General features: G+C 41.9%; 1 protein-coding gene across 2 annotated transcripts in view; it reads left to right on the top strand.

Moving 5' to 3' along the window:
- Nucleotides 1-19,722, top strand: part of NWD2 (NACHT and WD repeat domain containing 2) — a 65,610-nt gene extending 45,888 nt beyond the window's left edge. For both annotated transcript variants that reach the window (XM_082238005.1, XM_082238006.1), the window contains 4 exons: nt 6,484-6,687; nt 10,377-10,521; nt 11,138-11,727; nt 14,205-19,722. In XM_082238005.1, the coding sequence (XP_082094131.1) occupies nt 6,484-6,687; nt 10,377-10,521; nt 11,138-11,727; nt 14,205-18,143 (4,878 nt within the window). In that variant the 3' untranslated portion in view covers nt 18,144-19,722. The remainder of the gene's footprint in view (nt 1-6,483; nt 6,688-10,376; nt 10,522-11,137; nt 11,728-14,204) is intronic.
- Nucleotides 19,723-24,627: the final 4,905 nt, after the last annotated feature.

Raw genomic sequence — 24,627 nt, 5'->3', positions numbered from 1 at the left:
TTTCTTCATAAATTTCCAAGAAATATTATCAAAGGCCTTCTCCGCATCAATAAAAATTAAAACTGCTCTGGTGTTAATATTTGTTTGTAAAAGTTCCAGAATATCAATGATATTCCTAGTGTTGTCAAACAGATGTCTACCTGGGAGAAAGCCAGCTTGGTCCTTGTGAATTACTTCGTTTAAAACTTTTTTAAATCTGTTAGCCAATATATCTGCAAATATTTTGTAATCCACATTTAGGAGTGAGATGGGACGATAGTTCTTAAGTTGGGTCTTTTCAGTCTCCACTTTGGGTATCAATGTGATGAATGCTTCTTTCCACGTATCTGGTGCCTTCCCTCCCCCCATAATCTGATTACAAACCTCCATTAATGGTTGTATCAAGAAATCTTTTAACGTCCTGTAATATTTGGAGGTAAGTCCATCCGGGCCTGGAGATTTGCCTAGCTGCATGTTCTGAATGGCATCCTCAATTTCCTGTTGTGTTATTTTACAATTCAAGATTGACCTCTTCTCTTGTGATAGTTCTGGTAGGCCATTGTCTTTCAGGAATTGTTCTATCTCAATTGCTTCCTCGGGTCCTTGTGTATAAAGTTTTTTAAAATATTTCTGGAAACACTTTCTAATTTCTCCCGGTTTCTGAATATTTTTCCCTTCAACTTCTAGATTGGTAACATAGTTTAATTTTTGTCTCTTTTTCAACTGCCAAGCTAGCAGTTTCCCACATTTGTTCGCAGATTCAAAAGGTCTTTGTTTCATTTGTTTAATTTTCCATTCCACTTCTTGGTTAATCAATTTCAAGTATTGTGATTGGTGGAATTTGATTTCTCTTAGAGTCTCTTTTGATTTTGGATTCAGTCTTAGTTTTTTCTCTCCTTCTCTTATCTTCTCCAATATCTTATCCTTTTTCCCATTCCAGAATTTTTTCTTAATCGTATTCTGTTGTATCAGAAACCCTCTCATAACAGCTTTGCTTGCGTCCCAGATTATTCTTTTTTCCACCGAGGTATTCAAGTTAATTTCAAAATAGTCCTTTAAAGCTTTTTGGGCCTTCTTTACAATCTCTTGATCTCTTAACAGGTTGTCATTCATTTTCCATCTGAAGGAATCGGCAGTAGTAAATCTCATTTCCATTTTCAGAGCGTTATGGTCGGAGCAAGTCTTTGGGCAGATTTCTACTTTTGTAGTCTTAGGTGCCAGCCCTCTAGTTGTCCAAATTTGGTCGATTCTTGTCCATGACAGGTGGGCCTCAGAAAAGAAAGTTCCTTCTTTACCTAGGGGGTTTCTCGTCCTCCATAAATCAATTAAATCCATATTGTCAGTTAGTTCAAAAAAAGTTTTTGGTAGTCTTCCATCTTTAGTCAAATTCTGGTTCTGTGACTTATCCATAAGGGTAGAGACGACCCCATTCATGTCTCCCATCATAATGATGTTAGAATAGTCCAGATAGTCCAGTAGTGTCTCATGTAGCTTCTTGTAGAATTCTGATTTCCCCTCATTTGGTGCATAAATTCCTAGTATCAAAACTTTCTCTCCTTGGGTCTGTATTTCAATAGCCAGGATTCTTCCTTGTTCATCTTTGAACAAAAATTTTGGTGATAGATTCTCCTTAGCATAGATCACCACGCCTCTCTTTTTAACTCTATCTGATGAGATGAATTCTTGGCCTAGTCTTTTGTTTATTAACACCTTCCTGTGGAGCCTGGTCACGTGGGTTTCTTGCAAACAAATTATATCCAAATTTTCTTTCTTTAAAATATGAAAAATCCTTTTGCGTTTTTCCGGGGAATTTGCGCCATTAATGTTCCAACTGTACAGCTGTAGAGACATCCTGTATCAATCTGTTGTTGCTCTTTATGGGGCGTCTTCTTTTTTATCCAAATCCGAGGGTGCTAGCTCTTTTCCAGACTCTGGTGGAGGCCAAAGAGCTGCTGCTGGTGTGTTTTGTTTTTTAGGGAGGGGAAGTCAAAAGTCAAAAATTGAATTTCTGTAAAACCATTACTATTATTTATAAACTGCTAAATGATGCTCTGAATTCTAAACAATTGAAATGAAAATAAATCCCTGCTAGCTGGTTTGCAGTGGAACAGACAAGAAACAAAAGGAATAGAAAAGGGAAGAGTGGGGCATCTGCACTGTGTTCTCAACAGACTCTAGATACATCTAAAATTTGGTCACTGTGCGTAATGTTCTCCAAGTTCAGTTTGTTAAAATCCAAAGCTTTTCTTCTTCTTCTAAACAAATCTTTGGCAGTATTTGAAACATGTGCTTTTGCTACAGGTGGTTTCAAAGTAGCTAAGAAAATAGATTTTATTTCCTCAAGTTTTTCAATGGCTAGAGAATGTACTTTTCTTTTTAACATGTTGATTCTATGTGTTATTTGCATATTCCATCCTGCTTTTGTAAATCACTCTGGAAGCTGCACAAAGGTTGCATATAAAGCTTATATTATAAACCTTCTATAAGAAAAACCACTTCAGTAGTTTAGTGGGAACATTTTTACATAATCTTTATGTTTTTAAAGTTAGTGTGGTAGTGGATGGAATGTTCAAATCCCTACTCCACCATGAAACTTAGTAGCTGAATTTGGACTGGTGACGTTATCTCACAATAACCCACCTCATAAGTTGTGTTGGAATTTCTTGAAGGAATGGTGAGATAAAAATATAATAAATTGGTTTAAAAAGAAAGAAACTCATTTCCTTTTCACCTCAATAACTCAGTTGCTGAGATAAATAAGAATTTGTAATTATTTGCATAACAGCTTTTAGACATTCCTACTGTCTTTGAATATGATTTTTTTAAATTTTTAAACATCAACTAGTTCTAATAGAATGCCATCTAGTGGCTCAATATGATATGCTATTTCCATGTGTGACTGTTGAACAATTTTTAATTTGTTTGAGGGCTAATCTCCTTATTATGTTAAATATTGGAAATGTATACTCGATTCTGACCCAACTAAGCCTCCTGATGTATATTTTGCTCTATACACTTCCAGAGTTAACACTGAATGCATTACGTCTGGTAAATGAGCCACCATAGCTGCTAGGGGGCCGTGAAAATTTGTGTCCCAGGCTCTTTAGACTCTACCTATGTACTATCTGAAACCAAAGGGTTTTCAGTTTTGAAATATCTGGCTCTCCTTACCCCGCTATTCTTACCACTCAATCCTGAATGTTTACGCAGAAGTAAGTGCCACTGACTTGGTGGCAGTTACTCAATAGCAAGAAATTCTACGTGGGATTGTTTCCATTATTTTTATAAATTACTTTTCCGTGCGTGGCTGGAAGATTTGAACCTTATTCTGCTCTGGTTTCACTTCGCTGTCAGGAACATTTGTGGCAGGTTTTATTTTGGGAGCTAAGTTGTTTGTAGTCCCACTTTCCCCTTTGATTACGCTCGTTAATAATCAACTGTACAGGAATCAAGTCAAGAGGGGCTACTATTATCTGTGTATAAATTAGGAAGATAATCTACCTCAAAGTCTGTAGAGTATGTGTGGTGCTTTTCATCAACATCGTGACTCACCCGGGATATTAAAGCACCTCAGGATGAAAAGCCTTATTGGGGCTCATCCAGATTACCTATTTATTGAGCATTCCTTTGGAATTGTTTGTGGGGAAGTTACATTGCAAAGAGCATTCATCCTGATTTACTGTATTTTTTGCTCTATAAGACTCACTTTTTCCCTCCTAAAAAGTAAGGGGAAATGTGTGTGCATCGTATGGGGCGAATGCAGGCTGCGCAGCTATCCCAGAAGCCAGAACAGCAAGAGGGATTGCTGCTTTCACTGCGCAGTGATCCCTCTTGCTGTTCTGGCTTCTGAGATTCAGAATATTTTTTTCTTGTTTTCCTCCTCCAAAAACTAGGTGCGTCTTGTGGTCTGGTGAGTCTTATAGAGCGAAAAATACAGTACTTGTGGAGTATCTGTGTGTTTCCCTGTCACTTTCCTAACCACAAAAAGTTGATTATTATTTTCTAAGTGTATTTGTTGTTCTGTGGCAACAGAGCACCTTAATCCATCTTAATTCACAAATATCCTGGTTATACCCTTGAATCCCTTCCCCAAAATACTGGCAATCTGGAAGCGCCTTCAGATTCCACTTCTATTGTCATTTCAAGCTCCCCAGTAATTTAGCTTTAATTGCTTTGAACAATGGTCTTCAGCTTAAAATCTTAGCACTTTAAATTATTTCAGTTTGACATTTCCAGAAGACAAAGAGGCACTTTTCAGAAATCCTTAGCAATTCAACTTTTATGTATTCACTGTGTTGTTTAATAGTGCCTTTTAAAATGTAAGTAGGTAGGTAAGTAGATTTAGTAGTTATTAGCTTTGGCTGTTTAAGTCAGAAGTACCTGTTTCCCATTACTTGCCATTTTCTCAACTAACCAAAAGTCTGTGATTTTAAGCGGCAGACAGAAATTCAAATGGTGCCAGGTTGCAGGGGGTAGATAAAAATGCACTGGCTTGGTTTAAAGCAAGCTATGGGGTTTATATGAACAAGCAATGTGCTAACTCAAGGTGCTTAAAAGTTCCCACAGCCTCTGCTACCAAAACAAACCAGTGGCTGGCTTCCATGCCATTTGAACTCAGGCGCATGGCTTGCTTCCTCCAAACATACCTGTCCATTGCTCGTGTGGTTGCTCAAGAGTAACCAGGCAGGACTCCGACCTGTCTTTTACTTGCTTTATTTCGGTGCAAACTATTGACAGTGAAGAGCATCAAAAGTTCATGTCTGGCTCAATCGCTAGCAGAATCCGGGAGTGGTCTGTTCTTGAACCTCCCCCAACATAAAAGTTTCATCACCCCCAGCCTTTGCCGCCCCTCCTTGTGCCTCAAACTACTGCGCATGACGGGCAATGGCAGGGGTGTGCTTCCCGCCTCTCTGGCTTGCTCAGTCGCGGTGTTAAGGCTCTTCCTAGCATCCTCTGGTTCCTGCCCCTCTTCTCCGCTGGAGGTGGGGCTTTCCTCCTCGCCGGAAGAGGAACTGGTTCGCAAGATTTCCAGAGACTCCCTGTAACACAACTCCCCCTCTGTCTCTCGCCTCTGAGCCGATGGCAGTTCCCTGACAATACCACAAATGGTAAGCAAGGTTTGTTCGTGGTTTGGAGAAAACAAAGCATGATCCCAGGTTTGGACAGCATGACAATCATCTTCTATCTTGTTTCATCTGTGATGTAGCAAAACAGGAAGAGGAGCACTGTGGGAGCTTTAGAGAAGTGTGGGAACTTCAGAGCAGCATGTATCACCACACAGCTTGTTCGTATTAAACCATGGTTTGTTTTAAATTATGATCTAGTGTGATGTGACCTAGTATTGAAGGTGCTCGAGAGAATCGTCAGTTACCTACCTTCGTTATGTAGAAAAATAATCTTGTAAAGCTTCCCTTCTTGGTCTCTTCTTACCACACACAAGCAGCCCAATTGCTATTTGCAACACTGCATTAAACGATAGCAACAGTCTGTTATTAAATTTTATTGATACATCTTTACTGCAGGGAGGAAGGACAACCAAGGAGAAGCAAAGAAGCAGCACACTCACGTTAAGCCTTGGTTTGTTCATGTTGAGCCATGGTTTGGTTTAGCGTAATGTGCAAACCAGGCCTGTATCTGTCAGCTTGCATGAACACGATGCAGAGTTCCTCAAAAATAGACCAGAGGCCATTGTACTTCATCCAGCAGAGCTTTACTTGCTCCTGAAGGCAAATGAGCATAATGGTCACAAATCCAATACGTTCAGGATTGGCACAATCCATAAAAATCCAGTGGCAGCACTTGCAATGAAACTTACAATACAGTGGTACCTCAGGTTAAGTACTTAATTCGTTCCGGAGGTCCGTACTTAACCTGAAACTGTTCTTAACCTGAAGCACCACTTTAGCTAATGGGGCCTCCTGCTGCTGCCGCGCCGCTGGAGCCCGATTTCTGTTCTCATCCTGAAGCAAAGTTCTTAACCTGAAGCACTATTTCTGGGTTAGCGGAGTATGTAACCTGAAGCATATGTAACCTGAAGCGTATGTAACCCGAGGTACCACTGTACAGTGGACGCTCGGGTCGCGAATGTGATCCATGTGAGATGCACGTTCGCAACCCGCAGCGGTGCGTCTGCGCACGCACGGGTTGCGATTCGGTGCTTTGCGCATGCACAAAGTGAAATTTAGCACTTCTGCGCATGTGTGACCCCCGAAACCGGGAAGTAACCCGTTCTAGTACTTTCGGGTTTCGGCGGGTCCATAACTTGAAAAAACACAACCTGAAGCATCTGTAACCCGAGGTATAACTGTACTTATAATAAGACTAAACCATAACACTATAGCATACAGAACAGAACACCACAACAGAAACAAAGAGCTTTTTCCTCCCCAATGGGCAAGAGTATCTTCATAGCAAGCAAGACATGCACAAACTAGGTAACTCAGACATCACTTAATATGTCTTTAGCTTTGTTACTAAACTTTACTTTGTCTTGCACATACACAGGGCCTTTTGGGAGAAAAATACGGGAGCATCCGAATACCAGGAGAAGTGGAAGCATCTGAATTTGAAATGATTCTGGATGCTGCTATCGAGGCAAAGCTGGAAACAAAGATTTTGGAAGAGTGGTATTGCAGAGATGAGAACTCGGTGCCACCGATGTATTACCTCAAACCAAAATTTGAAATGCCGAAGAACAATCCCAACATGGTAAATCGCCTTCCTGAAATGTATAGGTTTCCGTTTGTTTCATAGTCATTGGATGTCATAGTTGACTATAGTTAACAATTTACCACGTTTAATGGAGATGACCTCTGCTTCACTTCTTCCCCAGAAGGAACAAACTGCATGGCTTAGTATTGCTTCCAAACTGGGGGTCATCATCTATTTTGCTACCAAACAAATCACAATGTGTAAAGCAAGGTTTGGGCTATGACTTAGCAATCATAGTTTTTTTCATTGAATCATAGAATTGTGGACTTGGAAGGGACCAGGAGGTTTGCTGCCTTATGCGAACTCTGCAGTTCTGTCCAAGAATCTGTCGGAATTGTAGGACTGCAAGTAAGCTAGAGGTCTCTAACAGAACTCACAGCATCCTACAGTTCTCAGGTTTTCATTGAGAAAGTCGTGGCAGTTACCGTATTTTTTGCTCTATAGGACGCACTTTTCCCTCTCCAAAAATGAAGGGGAAATGTGTGTGCGTCCTATGGAGCGGATGCAGGCTCCTTGGCTTCAGCGATAGCAACGCGAAGACTCCGAAGCGCAGAGGAAGAACTCCCCCCGCGCTCCAGAGGCTTCGCGTTGCTTTCGCTGAAGCCGCCTGAAGCCCCCGGATCGCAGAACTGCTGCTGTGCTCTGGGGGCTTCAGGCAGCTATCTGCAAGCCTTCGGAGTGAATTCCCCCACCTCGTAGAAAAGCCCGCAGGAGCCGTGCAGCCTTTAAAGAGCGCTCTTGGGGGCTTTTCCCCAAGGTGGGAGAAGGGACTGACTGGCCGAGTCAGTCCCTTCTCCCTCCTGTCGGCTTTTGCGGGAGGTGGGGGAATTCCCCCACCTCCTGCAAAAGCAGGGAGAAGGTCTGGGAGAAACGCACAGGCTGCGCGCAGCCTTTCCGCTGCTCCCAGAGCTGGGGGGGATCATATTTTTCCCCCTGATTTCCCCCTCTGAAAACTAGGTGCGCCCTATGGTCAGGTGCGCCCTATGGCGCGAAAAATACGGTAGCTTGGTAAACTTACTGTGTAGACTTACGCTTACACAGACATCTCAAAGGCCCTTCTGTTATCACGATCTAGCTTCTATTACTGTTACATCTCCATCTTATTCCTCGATCTGTTGCTGCATCGGTTCGCTGGCCCGGAGCTGTGAGTGCAGTTCAAGATCCCAAGTCAGACCACCCTTGAATAAAAAGTTCAAACACTGCGCTGGTTTGAAGAGATAGGGAGACATTCATATCTAGCGGCTGTTGAGCAAAATAAATTGTTGATTGCAATCCAGCTCTCAGCTGGCAAGAGTCCACAGCACACACAGAAACATGCACGCCATCCCGGTTGGCATTCTTCCTGGCACTCAGCAGAACAGCCAACGTTTCATGAGAATGAATTAGACGCCTCTTCAGCTACAGAGTCAAGATACATTTGTAAAGCAGTTGTCCACAGCTCCTAGCAGAGTTGAAATCTGTAAACTAATAGGTTCAAAGGGTGATATAGTGGTGCCCCGCAAGACGAATGCCTCGCAAGACGGAAAACCCGCTAGACGAAAGGGTTTTCCGTTTTTCAATGCGCTTCGCAGGAGGAATTTCCCTATGGGCTTGCTTCGCAAGACGAAAATGTCTTGCGCGTCTTCAGATTTTTTTCGCTCCCCCCCCTTTTTCTAAGCCGCTAAGCCTTTAATAGCCTTTTAGCAGCTAAGGCGCTAAGCCGCTAAGCCTTTAATAGCCGCTAAGCCTTTAATAGCCGCTAAGCCTTTAATAGCCGCTAAGCCTTTAATTGCCGCTAAACCGCTAATAGCGCTAATCCACTAATAGGGTTGCTTCGCAAGACGAAAAAACCGCAAGACGAAGAGACTCGTGGAACGGATTAATTTCGTCTTGCGAGGCTCCACTGTAATGCTGTGCCAAACTAAATCCCCTTGAACTTCAAACTGATTTCAAACTTGTTCAGCTGTTAGACAAACACAAAAGCAGCTTTCTTTTATATATTTTTCGTTTTATGCATGAATGACTGTATTGAAACAAGAGTTAACCTGGTTAAGTTTGATTAATATGGAGGTGTCAGGCTTTTGAGCTGCTCAGTGGCGCCAAGTATAGGGGGCTTCAGCTCCCCCAGTATTTTGGGGCAGAGAGCAGCAGAACCCCAATATTTAGGGGGCCACTGCCCACCACATGCCCCAACCTCCACCTGGCAGCCCAGGAGCCAGGTGGCGGCTGGGACAAACAAGCACAGAGGTCGCCCTCTGCCACGATCATCTGAGTGGCATCACATGATGCGTCATGTGACATGTCGTGTGACATGTTACCTGACTGCATCCCCTCAATGTGGGGGGCACGTTGGCGCCCCTGGAGCTTCTACACTATATTTAAGGTCTGAAACAGAAGCCCAGTACACTGAGGCCTCAGATTCTTTTTCAGGCGTAGAGTGTACAGGAATGCTGCACAGTTTATGAACTGGACTCCTTGATATAACAACTAGGATTACGATTTTTATATCTTTTATTGGGGTGGGTCACATTTGACCTCCTGACCCCACATATGTTATTTTGGACTTATAAATTTTGTTGCTTTTAAAAAAAGGAGAAGAATGTTACAGCTATGTTTGTTACTGGTTTTTTATCCAGATGTTTTATTCTTTTTCACATTTCTTAAGTTTGCTGAAATTGTGCGTTACCTTGCAATCCCCCCTTGAAGTCTGTGCTGAATGTAGATGTATTTTGAATAACACTATATGACATTAGAGACATAATCTAGCCAGATATAAGGGTTTTTATGCAATGTTGATTTTTATGTGCGAGACAAAAGAATGGGTTTTCACTCCTTCCATTAAAACAGTGTTATTGTGCAATTTTATGATAATACGTGGTAGTAATTTATTGTGTGCTGTTAAGCCTCACACACCTATCACTCTCTAATCGTAAGTCTTGCTCCAATTTGCATGTACATAACTCGGTTTCTGTACATTGATTGAGCTACGTGCGCAGCAGAATAGACAGGGCCACTTCAAACTCAAGGCAGCTGAGGGAGAAATTTGCATTGCTTTTCTGAAAACAGAAAACTCCCACAGCAGGGAATGGGCTAACCTAGAACATTTCCCCCTGCTTTGTTAGCCTTTATTTTCTGTAATTTTTTAATGTGAGAGAGTCTTCAATGTGTGTAGACAGAAGTGGTACTGTGACCCCTTTCACCTCATGCTGAACTAGAATTCTGAACTGGAAGTGTGTGTAGACTCAGCTTTGATAAACAGCAGCTAAATGTATGAACTGACTCCATTGAAATGCACTGCATATCAGGTGACATGAAGCAGCATGGAAGTTCTGCCTGAAATATTATATCACAGTTCTCTCTAGAGTATCTGATATCCAATTATAACATTCAATTTGTCACTTGATGTTGCAGTAATCTTGTTAGGGATATGGATGTGCAGGCCAGCTCTGTAATGAGACTTTCCTTATTTTCAGTAGGTGTTATAGTCCTTATTTCCTATCCTTCATGGTGCAAGCCCCATCTATTCCAGGCATTCCTGGAAATAAGGAAAAATGAGAAATTTCTAACTATGGGGGAACTTCGTCTTTGCTATGTTATTTTAGCTACTGTTGCCCGGTCTCTTAAATACAACCTTGGTGGTTGGTGAAGAAATCGATGCTGGCATCTTCAGCTTTAATTAACTATTTGTTTTCGTTGTTGTTTTAAAGATGGAAGCATCTTCGAACCCTGTCAGTGACAGCAAATGGCAAGAGATATCAGAAGAGATTAAGATGATGATTAAGACAGCTGTGAAGACGCTTTATGAAAAGGGGAAAATGAAACACAGTCAAGCAAAGAGATATCTTTCCTCTGGTAAACATCGAATTTGGGCATGCAGTGTACATACATATATTTCTGTGATCAGCCAAGTACATGCAAAAAGGGAAACATTTCCCTATTATTTTGATTGTAATAATTGTGTGTAGTTATTAATTGACTATGACCATGCATAACTTCTGTCTCTTGGTCATGGCGCTGAGCAACCAAGAGACAGAGAAGGCAACGCAGAGACTACAAAGTGCATCGATTCCTCCCTTGTGGAACCTTGTCACCAGCAACAGAATACAGTGGTACCTCGGGTTAAGTACTTAATTCATTCCGGAGGTCTGTTCTTAACCTGAAACTGTTCTTAACCTGAAGCACCACTTTAGCTAATGGGGCCTCCTGCTGCCACCGCACCGCCGGAGCCCAATTTCTGTTCTTATCCTGAAGCAAAGTTCTTAACCTGAAGCACTATTTCTGGGTTAGCGGAGTGTGTAACCTGAAGCGTATGTAACCTGAAGTGTATGTAATCCAGGGTACCACTGTATAAGGGAAGGGTTGGAGGAAGCTTGGGTGGTCTGCTTCAGTTTTGAATGTGACAGAGCACTTTTCATTCTGTTTTGCGGGGACTTTAGATTTCCTCTTTGCTCTTTTGTTCCCCTCCCAGCTATCGAAGATGAATTTGATTTCGCCTTAGGAAAACAAACCCCAGCTTTCCTGAAGAAGTGCGTTTGCTACATTCGGAAGATTGCAAACATAGAACGTTTTGTTAAAGTTCCCGAGATGGAGAAATACATGGACGTGTTTCATACGGGTGGAAAGTTTCTGCGGGACCCAGAAGCGCTGGAGAAACTCATCAAACTCAGGGATGAATTTGTTCCTACCATTGTTGCTTCATCTAATTTGAGAGTCTACACCTCTGTTACTCACTGCGACATCAAGCATGGTTACACCCAAGAAGTGGAGAACCACTACATCGAAGGGCTTGGCAAACAGTTCTATGAAGACATGGTGGATATAATCCAAGCAACCGTGCAACAGAATTTTGACATAGAGACAGACTGGCTGTATGATGAAGTCCTTCAACATTCCTCACTATGTAGAACCTACTCGTCATTCTATGAGTACAGATGTGATGCTAGGAATATTATGCACAAATACATTCTACCTAGGAAAATGGGACACATTAACCCTCTTGTCATATATGGAGGACCATGCACTGGAAAAACATTTTTATTAGCGGAAGTGGCAAAGAAGGTAAAACACACGCAAACACCTATGTGTATTTATTTTGCTGCTGTAAATTTAACTGCAAAAATACTATGTTTTAATTTGAGTACATCTATAAACCCATATTTTTATGACAAGCTATCATTATAGGTGCTCCTAAAGACTCCCACTGTGTTGTCCTATTCTTAGAGCAGATTGGTACAAAAATTTGCATAGATTTGCATAAATTGTAATAAATTTGCATAAATTTGTCAACACACCCTCTTTTTCCTATGCTCTGAAGTTCTGAGGGTGGGTGGATTATTTTAGTGACCACATTCTTCATTTTGCTAAAAAATAAAAGTATGTTTTGTAAAGACATATTTGCTTTCTTTAGATCTTTTTGAAGAAGGGGTACATTTCATCCCATATATAATACCCAGCAGTTTGGCAAATTGTCCTTCTTTTAGTACTATTCTTTCTGCACCGAGAAACCCCTGAGTATGTGCTCATCTGGCACAGAAAATTCTTGAGCAGGTTCTAGGATGCCCAGTCAGTTCACATAAAGTAATATGCTGGCTTCTTATGCCTTAACATTGCCATTTGTGAACTGAACGTTTACCTAGGAATATATCCAACTGTCCACCATGGATTTCATTGAAATTCTTTTTCAGGAAAACCTATGGGCCATTATTTTTCTCATCACTGAGAAACCCCCCTGATTTTCTATCGCAGGCATTAAAATTGCTGGCATGCTGTGATCCATCAATTTCCTGTGAGGGAGATGCATGTATAGACTTCCTCCGCTGTTGAACTGAGCACCTGCTCAAGCCACAGCACTGTGTAGATAAGAAAAAATAAAATCCAGCTAGGCAGCCATACACTCACTTCATTAAATGTGCAAGAATTACAATTGCAAACAATACTGCTCTTGAATTGTTAGCAGCACCTTTAATGACTTGCCATATGCAACAGTGATAGAGGACTGGTTCCCATGCAAGATTTGTCACCGTGGACAGGCTCCTGAAATCATTCTGGTGGAATGGTTAGCATTGGGGGCGGGGAGTGTTTCAGGGAAAATATATAGGTGAAAACATAATGTTTTTATCTGTATTATATCTTTAGATTTATTGTTGTTTAATTCTAAATGGTTTTATATCTTCTTATGAGCCACCCTAAGAGTTTTGTGGGTTTTTTGCCACAGGGCAACCTATAAAGACTGTTAAAAAGTAAATGCTAGTCAATTGGGTGGTGGAAGAAGCACCACAAAGTGATTTTCCTTCTCAGCTTTCCTGACCTAAAATAACCTTGCACAATATAGTAAAGTCAAGGCTTTATGGAAATCATTTTGTAGCACATAAGGATATTTCCCCCATATTTTATAATGTGAAATTTGAGGAAGGTGGATCTTCCACCTCATAAATAACCACGTACCTTAACTCTAATGTTCTACCACCACTTGGTTATCTTTCCTAAAAATTATATATATCTGGATCCAACCCACTATTTTCAACATTACTACTTCAGTAGGATCCGTGTAGAACCTGCCATTCAGTGAAGCCCTAAGTTCCTGTCTAGTTGCTACAATTTACACTGCCCAAACATGAATTCATACAAAGGTCTTGCATAGAATGTCCAGAAAAAATTAGTACATCTCTGACTTTTCCATTTATTAAAAAGAGAGAGAATAAAAGAGAAAGCCACATGATGTAATTAATTAGCAATAGCGACCTGCAGACTTATAAACAGTATCCCTTGCAATATTCCTGTCACTCATTTGAATATCACAGAATAGAATAATAATCATATTTGCAGTCTCCAGCACCCAACTTTGTTCACCTGCTCAGTGGGCCAGCCAAATGGTGGGTTATGGCTTCCAAAGTTATCGGTAGGGAAAGTTAAGAAGGTGCTGACACTCCCATCATTCAGCGTGGACACTGAGGTCCAGCTCTGAGGGCCTTCTGGCGGTTCCCTCACTCTGAGAAGTGAGGTTACAGGTAACCAGGCAGAGGGCCTTCTCGGTGGTGGCACCCTCCCACCAGATGTCAAGGAAATAAACAACTAGCTGACTTTTAGAAGACATCTGAAGACAGCCCTCTTTAGGGAAGTTTTTAATGTTTGAAGTTTTATTCTGTTTTTAGTCCTCTGTTGGGAGCTGCCCAGAGTGACTGGGGAAACCCAGTCAGATGGGCAGGGTATAAATAATAATAATAATAATAATAATAATAATAATAATAATAATAATAATTATTTTTATTATTATTATTATTATTATTATTACCTAACTAAGTCATACTCAGAATAGATCCATTTGAATGAATGGGCGTAAGTTAGTCATTGACATCACTGGATGAATATGATTTAGTTGGATATTACCCGTAAATCTGTACTACTTAATATTTGTTCATAAAGCAGAGTGGAACTGCTTTATGTCTGTCACATTGTTATTGTTATTTCTTTATTGTTTGATTTGCATTAGCTCTGCTAGTCCACATATTAATCTATTTTTACTTCTGCATTTGTAGGCTTATGCTTGGCTAAAGGAAGAAATGGGACCAGAATCTGACCCTGTGGTAGTTATAAGGTTTTTGGGATCCACAGAGATGAGTACAGATCTTAGGAATCTCCTTCAAAGTATTTGCGAGCAGTTAGCAATTAACTACCGATGCCTCGTACAAAGCTACCCAAAAAAAATCCACGACCTTCGGGACTTGTTTATAAACCTTTTGAATGAGTCTTCATTTCATAGACCTCTGGTTCTGATATTCGATGCCCTAGAGCAGCTTTCGGATAACGATGATGCTAGAAAGTTATGGTGGCTCCCTGTTCATCTGCCCCGTTCGGTCCGAATTATTTTGTCAACACTGCCGAACAAACATGGAATACTGCAAAAACTGAGGTGCCTTATACACGACGATGATAACTATATTGAATTGACTCCTAGGGACAGGAAGATGTGTAGTCAAGTTCTCAAGCAGCAGCTGCTACAAGTCAAGAGAAAAGTAACATCAGGCCAACAAATTTATGTCAACGAAGCTTTTTCCAAATGCACACTGCCCATGTTTGTAAATCTAACCTTCCGAGAAGTCCGAAACTGGAGATCTCACAAGGATGTCGATGAGTCTTCTCTCTGTGTTACTGTTCACGATAGCATAGAGCAGATGTTCTGGTCTCTAGAGACCAGCTGTGGGCCAAGGCTTTTGTCCCGAGCCCTTGGCTACATCACCATGGCAAAATCCGGTCTGAGTGAAATGGAACTGGAAGACATTTTAGCGCTTGACAACACGGTTATGTTTGAATTAAATGAGAGCATCAGGCAACACAACCCTCTGAGGGTACCTTACATCTACATTGCAAAGCTGAAAGAAGGACTAACAGGATACCTGATAGAAAGGCAAGTAAAAAACGTTACGCTACTAGTTTGGGCAAACAGGCACCTGCAACTTATAGCCCAAAAGATGTATCTTCACAACGAAGAAGACGTTCACGAAATGCATACCGTGATGGCAGAGTATTTTCTGGGTGTTTGGTCAGGAGGCAGAAGGAAATCTCTTTACAGTGAAGATCAATATCTGAATGGTTGCCTTGACAGCGACAGTCGGAGCATGAATGATGACGAGAGGCACATTATGGACCAGACAAATTTCGATAGGCAGTCACCTGATCAGCCTTGGGTATTCCAGTGCAACCCTTTGGAGCCTGACATCTTTTTTGTCAACCACAGGAAAATGACAGAGCTTCTGCACCACCTCACACGATGTGGGAAAACAGATGACATGTTGTACGGTGTCATTATGAACTTCAGTTGGCTGTACACCATGATCAAAATTGGGCAGTTTGACAAAGCCCTCTCTGATGTGGAGTTGGCCTATAACTACTCGCAAGAAAAAGAGCTGAAGTTCCTTGCAATCACGCTCCGTGCTATAAAATACAAAGTGATGAAATACCCAGGCACTCTCTCAGCTGAATTGCAACAGAGGCTTCTCCCAGTTGCCAGCTCCTTGCCGAAACTGAGGCAGCTTCTTCTGGAATGTGACAAAGATGGCCCCAAATATTGCTCCATTGTTCCATTGCATTCCTCTATGGATGTGACTTACAGCCCCGAGAGATTGCCTTTGTCCTCCAGTTGCACTCAAGTGACAGAAATCCTGCCCACTTTTAATCCAAATACGGTCATTGTGGCTCTAGAAAATGGCTCCATCAGTACCTGGGATGTAGAGACCCGCCAGCTACTGAGGCAAATTACAACAGCTCAGTCAGTCATATTGGGCATGAAGCTTACAAGTGATGAAAAATACCTTGTGGTGGCCACAACAAAGAACACACTCTTGATTTATGACAACCTAAATTCCTGCCTTCTGTCTGAGGTAGAGATTAAGGGATCAAAACACGGTGGGATTGGTGTAGGTTCTAGTTTTATAAATGGATTTACATTGTCAGTAAACCATGCACTTTCTTGGCTAGAAGCTAGCAAAGATGTTACCGTGATTGATCTACTTTATGGCTGGCCCCTTTATCAGTTCCATTGCTGGTATGAAGTGACTTGTGTCCAGTGTTCCCCAGATGGAATGTATGCTTTCTGCGGACAGTACTTGAATACTGCATCTATATTCCATTTAGGTAGTGGAGACAAGCTAGCCACTGTGACCTCTGAGTTTTCTGGTGGCTTTGTCAAGTTCCTTCTTGTCCTAGATACAGCTCAAGAAATGGTGATGGTGGACAGCGAAGGTGGTCTTTCGATCTGGAACACTGAGGATGTCGCCAACCCCCAACTAACAGATGACTTTGATTGCAAGAGAGGGGACAGTGACTTTGTCAGCTTTGAACTGGCTGAAGATCAAAGTGCAATTTTAATATGTAAGGCCCTCAATATAGAACTTCTTGACACAGCCATGTGGAAAATCGTTGAAAAGTTTAGAGCGAAACATAACGAGCGATTTGTATCAGCTGTGCTGTCCAAAAATGGTGACTGTATTGTTGCTTCCATTGAAAATACCTCTGCCATTTTTGTTTGGAGGCGAGACACGGGGCAGTGCATGGCCAGCTTGCAAGAAATCTCAGGAAACATAGTCAGATTAATTAAATCCAGCCATCATAACATGCTGCTATCCTTATCTACCAGTGGTGTCCTTTCTGTATGGGATATAGATATCATAACTGCTATGTCCAACATTGACAAAACAGGCAAGCCAATCCAAAGATTGGTATTGTCTGCTCGGGGTGAAGTGATTTATACACTCGATGGGTCTGAAACGATACATAAGTGGAATTTTGGCACGGGGTTTATTGAAGCTGTGTTTAAGCATGAAAGCATTGTTGAAAACTGTGTGCTGACTTCCACTGGTGATCTGATGATTACGTCTGATGATAAATGCAGTCAGTATGTATGGCACACCGGTTCGGGTGAAAATCTGTTCCGTATCAACGGACAAAAGATATGTCAGCTCTTGATAACACACAACGATCAGTTTGTCGTCTCCCTCTGTGAGCAAAATGCATCAAGGGTTTGGAGACTGGCAACAGGCCACAGAGTTTGCAATATTCTTGTAGCCTTACAGAATGCATTTATAACTACCGCTAACACGTTTGTCGTTGGAATGACAAAAAATAAAGTCTTGGCGGTGAGTTTGTGGACAGGGAGTATAACCAAGAAGTTCTGTTGCGATGATGGCATTGCCATCGTCGATATTAAACTGATCCCAGATTGCCCTGATATTGTAGCCTTCATAACATCTACTGAAACTGTAAACATCTGGAGTCTTACTGAAGAAGTAATTTGTAGACGTGTGCAACTGCCCAACACTTTCTTGAAGACTTTGGAAGATTTTGAAATATCACCCAATGGAAAACTGGGCATCATATCCCGCGGCGATGAGAATATCAACGTACTTGATCTTCACAGTGGCAAACTTCGCGTTGTCCATGCTTCCGGTATCATCTGGAGGCAGAAGCTGTCTCGAGACGGCCGCTACCTTGTATACATTTGTTTTCGCGCTGGTGAAGAGGATGATGATAATGGTGCAATCTCTATCTTGATTGTAATGAGACTAGCAGATGGCAAAAACATTGGTGCTTGCTCCCTTTACAAAACACCGACTTTCCTCGCTCTTTCCCAGAGGCATTTGAACATCATTGTAGGCTTTGAGGATGGAAGCATAGGCACTTATACTGTAGTGGATCGAGTGGATGCAGCGCTGAAAATTAAAATTGCTACTTCAAATAGCCGACAGATTTTCAGCAATGCAACACAAGTGATTAGACCGAAGTGCCACAATTATAATTTCAAGGTGACAGCAGACTGCATATGGAGGGAGTCTACAGAGGTGTTTGCAAGAGATAGTCCCATCACGGTGACAGACGCCGAGGCAGGTGACGCAACTCCAACCAAAAAACACAACTATTGCTATGACAAAGTGTGCTCTGCCATAGATTGCAGGAGCCACGGGTTCACCCCTGACAATTGATCATAAATTAATAAGTAACTAGTTCAACAAATCTCTGCTTATCCCATTTATATTTTACTACCAACAAATTGGGAAAGAGCAAATTTAAAGCAAGTTTAATTAGTGGCTGCAGAGTTTAGAAAGAAATATTCAAAACTAAGGCTTCCTGCAATGCCATGAGTGAAAATTTCTAGCAATATCATTTATTATGCCAACCTAAAATGTTGGAAGAAGAAAATGTTGTAAAGCTTTCTAACAAGAAATGAAACTACATTTCATATTGGAATGAGGTGGTTCAAAAGTTTTAAAATCCAGGTGGGCATAAGCCTAAATCCCTGGCTACTTCGAATTACTATCATGTTCAAAAAAAAAGAAAAGAATTTTATCCTTCTGATGGTGCAAATGACAATGTCACATGTCAGTCCGGATGCATTCTGTAAGCTTTTGAAGTAGTAGCTATTTGTATTGTGGGGGAAAATGGGGGCAAGCACAATTCGGTCAGTAAACAGAACTCCAGGGTCTTGCTGATTTCATTCGGGTCAAATGCTTCATAGGAATCGCTCCCACTAAAATCTGTGAGACTTCACTTTGCTTGGATTGTGCCCATTGTACAGAAAGAATAGAGAACCTGAGCATTGTGGCCAGTACTAGTAAAAAACACAGTAAACCCATTAAAACTAATGGACATAGGTCCATTAATTTCAGTGGGTCTGCTCTGAATACAACTTTGGTTGTCTACAACCCTGATAACCTACAAATCAAAAATAGGCACATGTGACACAATAAATCAGTCCTAATAACAAACTGAAAGTTACAAAATTTCTACGTTTGGACTTCTATTCAAGTTTTTCTATTACAAATCATAGGAACTACTAGATCGTGTAAGAAAGGAACTTAACTCCTGAAATTGTGTTGTTTTCTGTCTCTTTCACACTGTATTTTAGTACTGTGTATAAAATAACATTTTCAACGAAAAAGGGCATTAAGGATACCACCCACCCTGTTCCATTATATCTTTTGTTGTCCAAAAAAAAACCGGTATCATTAGTTCTGTTGTCCCAAATATTCCACTCCTTGCAGAAATCTGAACAGGAAGCATTCAGAAATGCCGTGCGTCGCTCTTGATTCTCGTAGTGTTTGCCTTACTATCATTCCTGTTCTTCCCTGTGTGAAACACAGATCAGATACTCTGGGACTAACATTATGCTTGTGTATGTGCTGGGGGGGGGGCAAGATTCTGGCTGCCCCAAAGGATTCTTTCCTGTTCGACTTTCTAATGAATTTCTTACTTCTATATACAGTATTTATGCCTCTTCACTTCCTGCTGTAGGACTGTTCATGGCCTTTTTATAGAACTTTATCAATTTCAAGGCAGAAGTTGTGGGATACCCTTCTTTTTTTCTGATTGCTTGGCTCACTCAGTTGAACCCAGAAATGAGCTACATGCATTCTGATGCCCCAATCCACAGCTCTATTAAGGGGAAAGGTGGCGCTGTGGATTAAACCACACAGCCTAGGACTTGCCGATCAGAAGGTTGGTCGTTCGATGCCCTGTGACGGGGTGAGCTCCCGTTGCTCGGTCCCTGCTCCTGCCAACCTAGCAGTTTGAAAGCACGTCAAAGTGCAAGTAGTTAAATAGGTACCACTCCGGCGGGAAGGTAAACGACTTTTCTGTGCGCTGCTCTGGTTTCCAGAAGTGGCTTAGTCATGCTGGCCACATGACCTGGAAGCTGTACGCCGGCTCTCTCAGCCAATAAAGCAAGATGAGCGCCGCAACCCCAGAGTCGGTCACGACTGGACCTAATGGTCATGGGTCCCTTTACCTTTACTTGGAACGTAGTGGCCAATTTTTCACACTTCTTATGGGAGATGCAAACTACATGAGCTGCCTAAGCCGGAATAGCTTGGGTGTGTGCTTGTGTGTGAGAGTGGGGGCCTCATCCAGGCCTAATCACAACTCATATGTATTTTAAAGTGTGAGAGCTAAATAGCGCACACATGAGCCATTCCTGCCAGGCAGCATTTTGCAGTAGAATATCCATCTCCAAATATCAAATAACCCAGCGGGAAGCAGCCCTGGGTGATGAGTCCCACAAGCGTTGGTGTCACTAATTGACCACAACCACAGATTCATCACAGAAGAAGAAGAAGAGTTTGGATTTGATATCCCGCCTTTCACTCCCCTTCAGGAGTCTCAAAGCGGCTAACATTCTCCTTTCTCTTCCTCCCCCACAACAAACACTCTGTGAGGTGAGTGGGGCTGAGAGACTTCACTCAGTATTTTTCAATCCAGATACTTCACACATTCCACCAAGATTGATCGAGTGCTGAATTGTCAAGTGACGCAGGGTCAGACAGTGTACATGCAAGTGAGAACCAGCCCAACGATTTTGCTGCAAGTGCTTATATGATAAGCAATAATACCAGCACAATGTTCAGCAAACTGAAACACAGAGTTAGCATGACAGGGGCATTGAGTTGGTGTAAACAGCAGATCAAGGGGGCCAAGAATTTAGGATCAGGGCGTCTGCTGTAGGCAGTTTAATGGAGCTGTGGAATGGCGAGAGGTTTGTTTCCCTTACTTGCTTATCTTAAATGTGGCATGTCCTTGGCACACGTTTCAAAGGATGTGAATGAAACCGACTTGCTTGTATTCGTAGATGTTGAAAATTGAACTCTGGCACTAATCAAGTGTATGGTACCTGTTTGTTTAGGCTGGAGTCTGACCTAATTACATATAAAGTGGCGGAAAGTGGCTTGATTTTTTTCATTTATAAAAAAAGGAAAAAGGTTTCAGGAGTGGAGGTGCTAAACCTTTGCTCCCAACAACTATTTCTCCAGTGTCACTTCTTTCCCTTAACTGGGCTCTTAATACCAGTCAAGAAAAAAACACCTTTGGCAAAAGAGGTTAACTATAGGTGCATCCCCAATAATATACCCGTTGGCTTTAAAATTTGGATATGCGCAAGCCACGCTTTATGCATGTTTGGGACAGACCTGAGTTGAAACAGATGGGTCTGCCACCATCACTTCTGTTTTGAGTCTTAGTGACCAAATTTCCAGGAAACAAATACCTAAACTAGGGAATAACTACAGTGTGTGACTATTCTATGTAAAAGCCAATCTAGTATATATATATGTATATATATATATCAAGTGACTTGAATGATTTTCCTAACTTGTTTGCAACCAATAGATCATATTGAATGTTTTTATGTAAACTTTGTATCGTTGGGGAAGAACTACCCAATCAGAGATTTATATTTTCATAAATGTTAAATTTAGTTAAATTTTGTTACAGAGTTGTTTAAATTAGAAATCTATTGCTGTCTTCAAACAATATACAGTCTTGTGTATGCATTGTTTGTATGAATAAATATAAACTACATAATGAAACTAGGGAGGGATTTTTTATTTCGAAAAAGCAAATTTCCTCCTGGTGTCGGTCCAGATGAGTAGCACAGTGCAAATGGAATTTCAAAGTTCTCTGCCGGTGCCTCACAGCTTTGCTGACCAGTGGCAATGAGCAGTAATCATCACTTAGTCTGAATAAAATCCCATTCCCAAGGCTTTGTAACTTGCTAAAATCATGGTAAGGTGTGAAATCAAATGGAAGGATTTTCAGACGGCTGAGGAACACAGTTCCCAATGATACTCACTGAGTTCTTTAAGACAGAATATGAGCTACAGCTGGTTAGATTGTAGATAAGGGGGGGAACTTTCTCCCCTTAAAACCTGGAACACTGGTTCAGGGTTAAGGTGAAGCTAAGCCCAATGAACTATAAAACTTTTATTCTTCCTGATCTAGCTACATTACTTTTCAGAGATAAATTAATGGCCGCCAGTTCCTCCTAGGGAAAAAAAGTACTTCACTTAAGGATTCCAGGGGAAGGATAAATCTGCCCACTGTGTATTACTCTACAGTGGTACCTCTGGATGCATCCAGAAGCGAATGCAAGCTGCGTATGCGCGTGCACAGGTCACGATTTGCTGCACATGCGTGTGATGTCATTTTGACTGCGCATGCACGAGTGGCGAAACCCGGAAGTAATGCGCTCCATTACTTCCGGGTCACCGCAGCGAAATATACCGAAAATACTTATCCCAAAGCTATTTCAACCCGAGGTATGACTGTAAAATGATCAGCTGTTCCCTGATAAAGATCCCTCTGGAAATCATATATACCTGGCTGGACATGTTGCAAATATAATAGCAATACATGGTTTTTAAAAGTTTCCTTAACTTTTCAAAGCAGTGCACAAATGCAGTCACGAAAATGCCCTGTAAGAAAGCCTTGTGCTGTTGTGCCCATATTAACAATAGCTAGTTGTGACTTGGGGGTGTTAGGAGAGAGTTAGTACCTCTGGTGGGGGACACATCGTGCTTCTTCTGGGGTAGTTAGTCCACCTTGGGTCTGCACCTTGCAGTCAGATCTCACCTGTGGCTCCTAGAAGCTGTTGGTGTGCAACAGTGGCCACCACACGGGAGCAGATTCAACTGGTTGGCTAAACCAGGTAAGGGTAGCCAATGGGTCTCAATGGATAGTGCCTTGTTTGTATTCCTCCTTGTAGGCCAAGAGGTCTTGTCATCTGGGCAGCCCAGACCCCCATAGACACTGCCCAGGCTTGCACCCTAGAGATAGCACTTCAGTGCTGCCAACACAGAGGTTTGACTTCACCCCCGGAGGCGCACTCCATTGTCTTTCGAGACAGACGGATGCCAACAACACGTGGTGGCTTGGCTAAGGCCACCAGAGAATTGATGTGAACTTCGCAACTCGCAAATGGAACCACTGCAAACGTTCCTGGACTACAGATTGCAAAACGGTGGGTTGCAGTAGAGAAATGGGTCTTGGTAGACTTAAGCCCAGGCTGATAGCAATGCTTAGCAGGAGGGAAAGGAGAAGAAATTGTGGGGAAGTCACATGTCAAGAGTTCTACTGCCATGAGATCTAGTGAAGATGTGGGTCACACCAAGCAGAGGCAATAAGCTTGCCCTCCTCCTTTGGAATGCATTTGCTATTGTGGCCACAATAATAATTTCGTTCTCCAATTCATATGGAGGGTTTGGGATTAATAATTTTGGAGGAAAGGTAAACAGCTGTATATTGCAGCTAGATGGCGCAGTTGACTTGTTTCCCCCTCTCTGAACACCTGTCATGGCATATTCACTGAAGACACAAGTAAAAGGGCACTGCTTACCTGCCATTGAAGTCAGTGTCCAAACTCACAATCACTGTAGCAAGTTGGGTCTGCCCTTGAAATATTCTATACAGTCGTCCTTTGGTTTTCAAACAGATTAGTTCTCGAAAGTTTTGGCACCCGAATGCCACAAGCCCGGAAGTGATTGTTCCTGTTTTTGAACGGTTTTTGGAAGCCAAACGTCTGGCGCAGCTTCCGATTGGTTGCAGGAGCTTCCTGCAGCCAATCAGAACTGCGCTTTGGTTTCTGAACGTTTTGGAAGTCTAACGGACTTACAGAACAGTTTCCAAGGTACAACTGTATATCCATATGGAGATGGGGAGAACCAGATGTCAAATCCTACTCAACCTTTATCACTGCCAATAAAAACAGCCACATGCAAGAGTAAATTTTAATAGCTTTTTTATTTTCCACAGTTTGGCATGATAGCCATTCCCTTAATTCATCAAGGATGTAGTCAGTGGAGTTTGGACAACTAGAAACATTAATTCTCATAGCCAGGGCCAGCCAACCCATGAAATAACTGCCTCAGGTGGCAGGATCCACAGAGGCAGCAGATCCCAATGCAGATCCCCTTGTTTCTGATGTCAATCTTCACTCACTCCTTCAGCGGAGAGAGGGGCACCATTTTGTGGTACTCCTCAAGCGCCAAAATGTCTTGGGTCAGCCCTGCTCATAGCTAAATTACTTGCACTATATTCCCTATTATCCTAAAGGCTGTACAGTATGCAGATAACACTCCTTTATTCATCCTCATGGGGGGGGGGGACATTGACATTGGTTGCTGCTATTCCTACTTTACAACAAGAAGCTGAGTGAATGAGCCAGCTTTTCAAAAGCAACTTCTGGTGCCATTTACCAGAACCATACCTTGTTATGCCAGAGATTTCCAAACTTCCTTTCTATGAATATTATTTCCATTTTTTCCTGCAAATGAACATTTATGGAGGATTCTGGAGTATATTCTAGGGCAGGGGTCAGCAAACATTTTCAGCAAGGGGCTGGTCCACTGTCCCTCAGACCTTGTGGGGGGACGGACTATATTCTTTTTGAGGGGAGGGGAAATGAACGAATTCTTATGCCCCACAAATAACCCAGAGATGTGTTTTAAATAAAAGGACACATTCTACTCATGTAAAAATAAAAAAAAATCCTTCCAGTAGCACCTTAAAGACCAACTAAGAACTAACTTAGTTGGTCTTTAAGGTGCTACTGGAAGGAATTTTTTTATTTTGACTATGGCAGACCAACACGGCTACCTATCTGTAACTACTCATGTAAAAACACTCTTGATTCCCGGACCG

The sequence above is a fragment of the Podarcis vaucheri genome, assembly GCF_965113315.1.
Source record: "Podarcis vaucheri genome assembly, chromosome: 9".
Classification (NCBI taxonomy): Eukaryota; Metazoa; Chordata; class Lepidosauria; order Squamata; family Lacertidae; genus Podarcis; species Podarcis vaucheri.
Note: the sequence above shows the minus strand (reverse complement) of the source record. Positions and strands in the feature narration are given on the sequence as shown.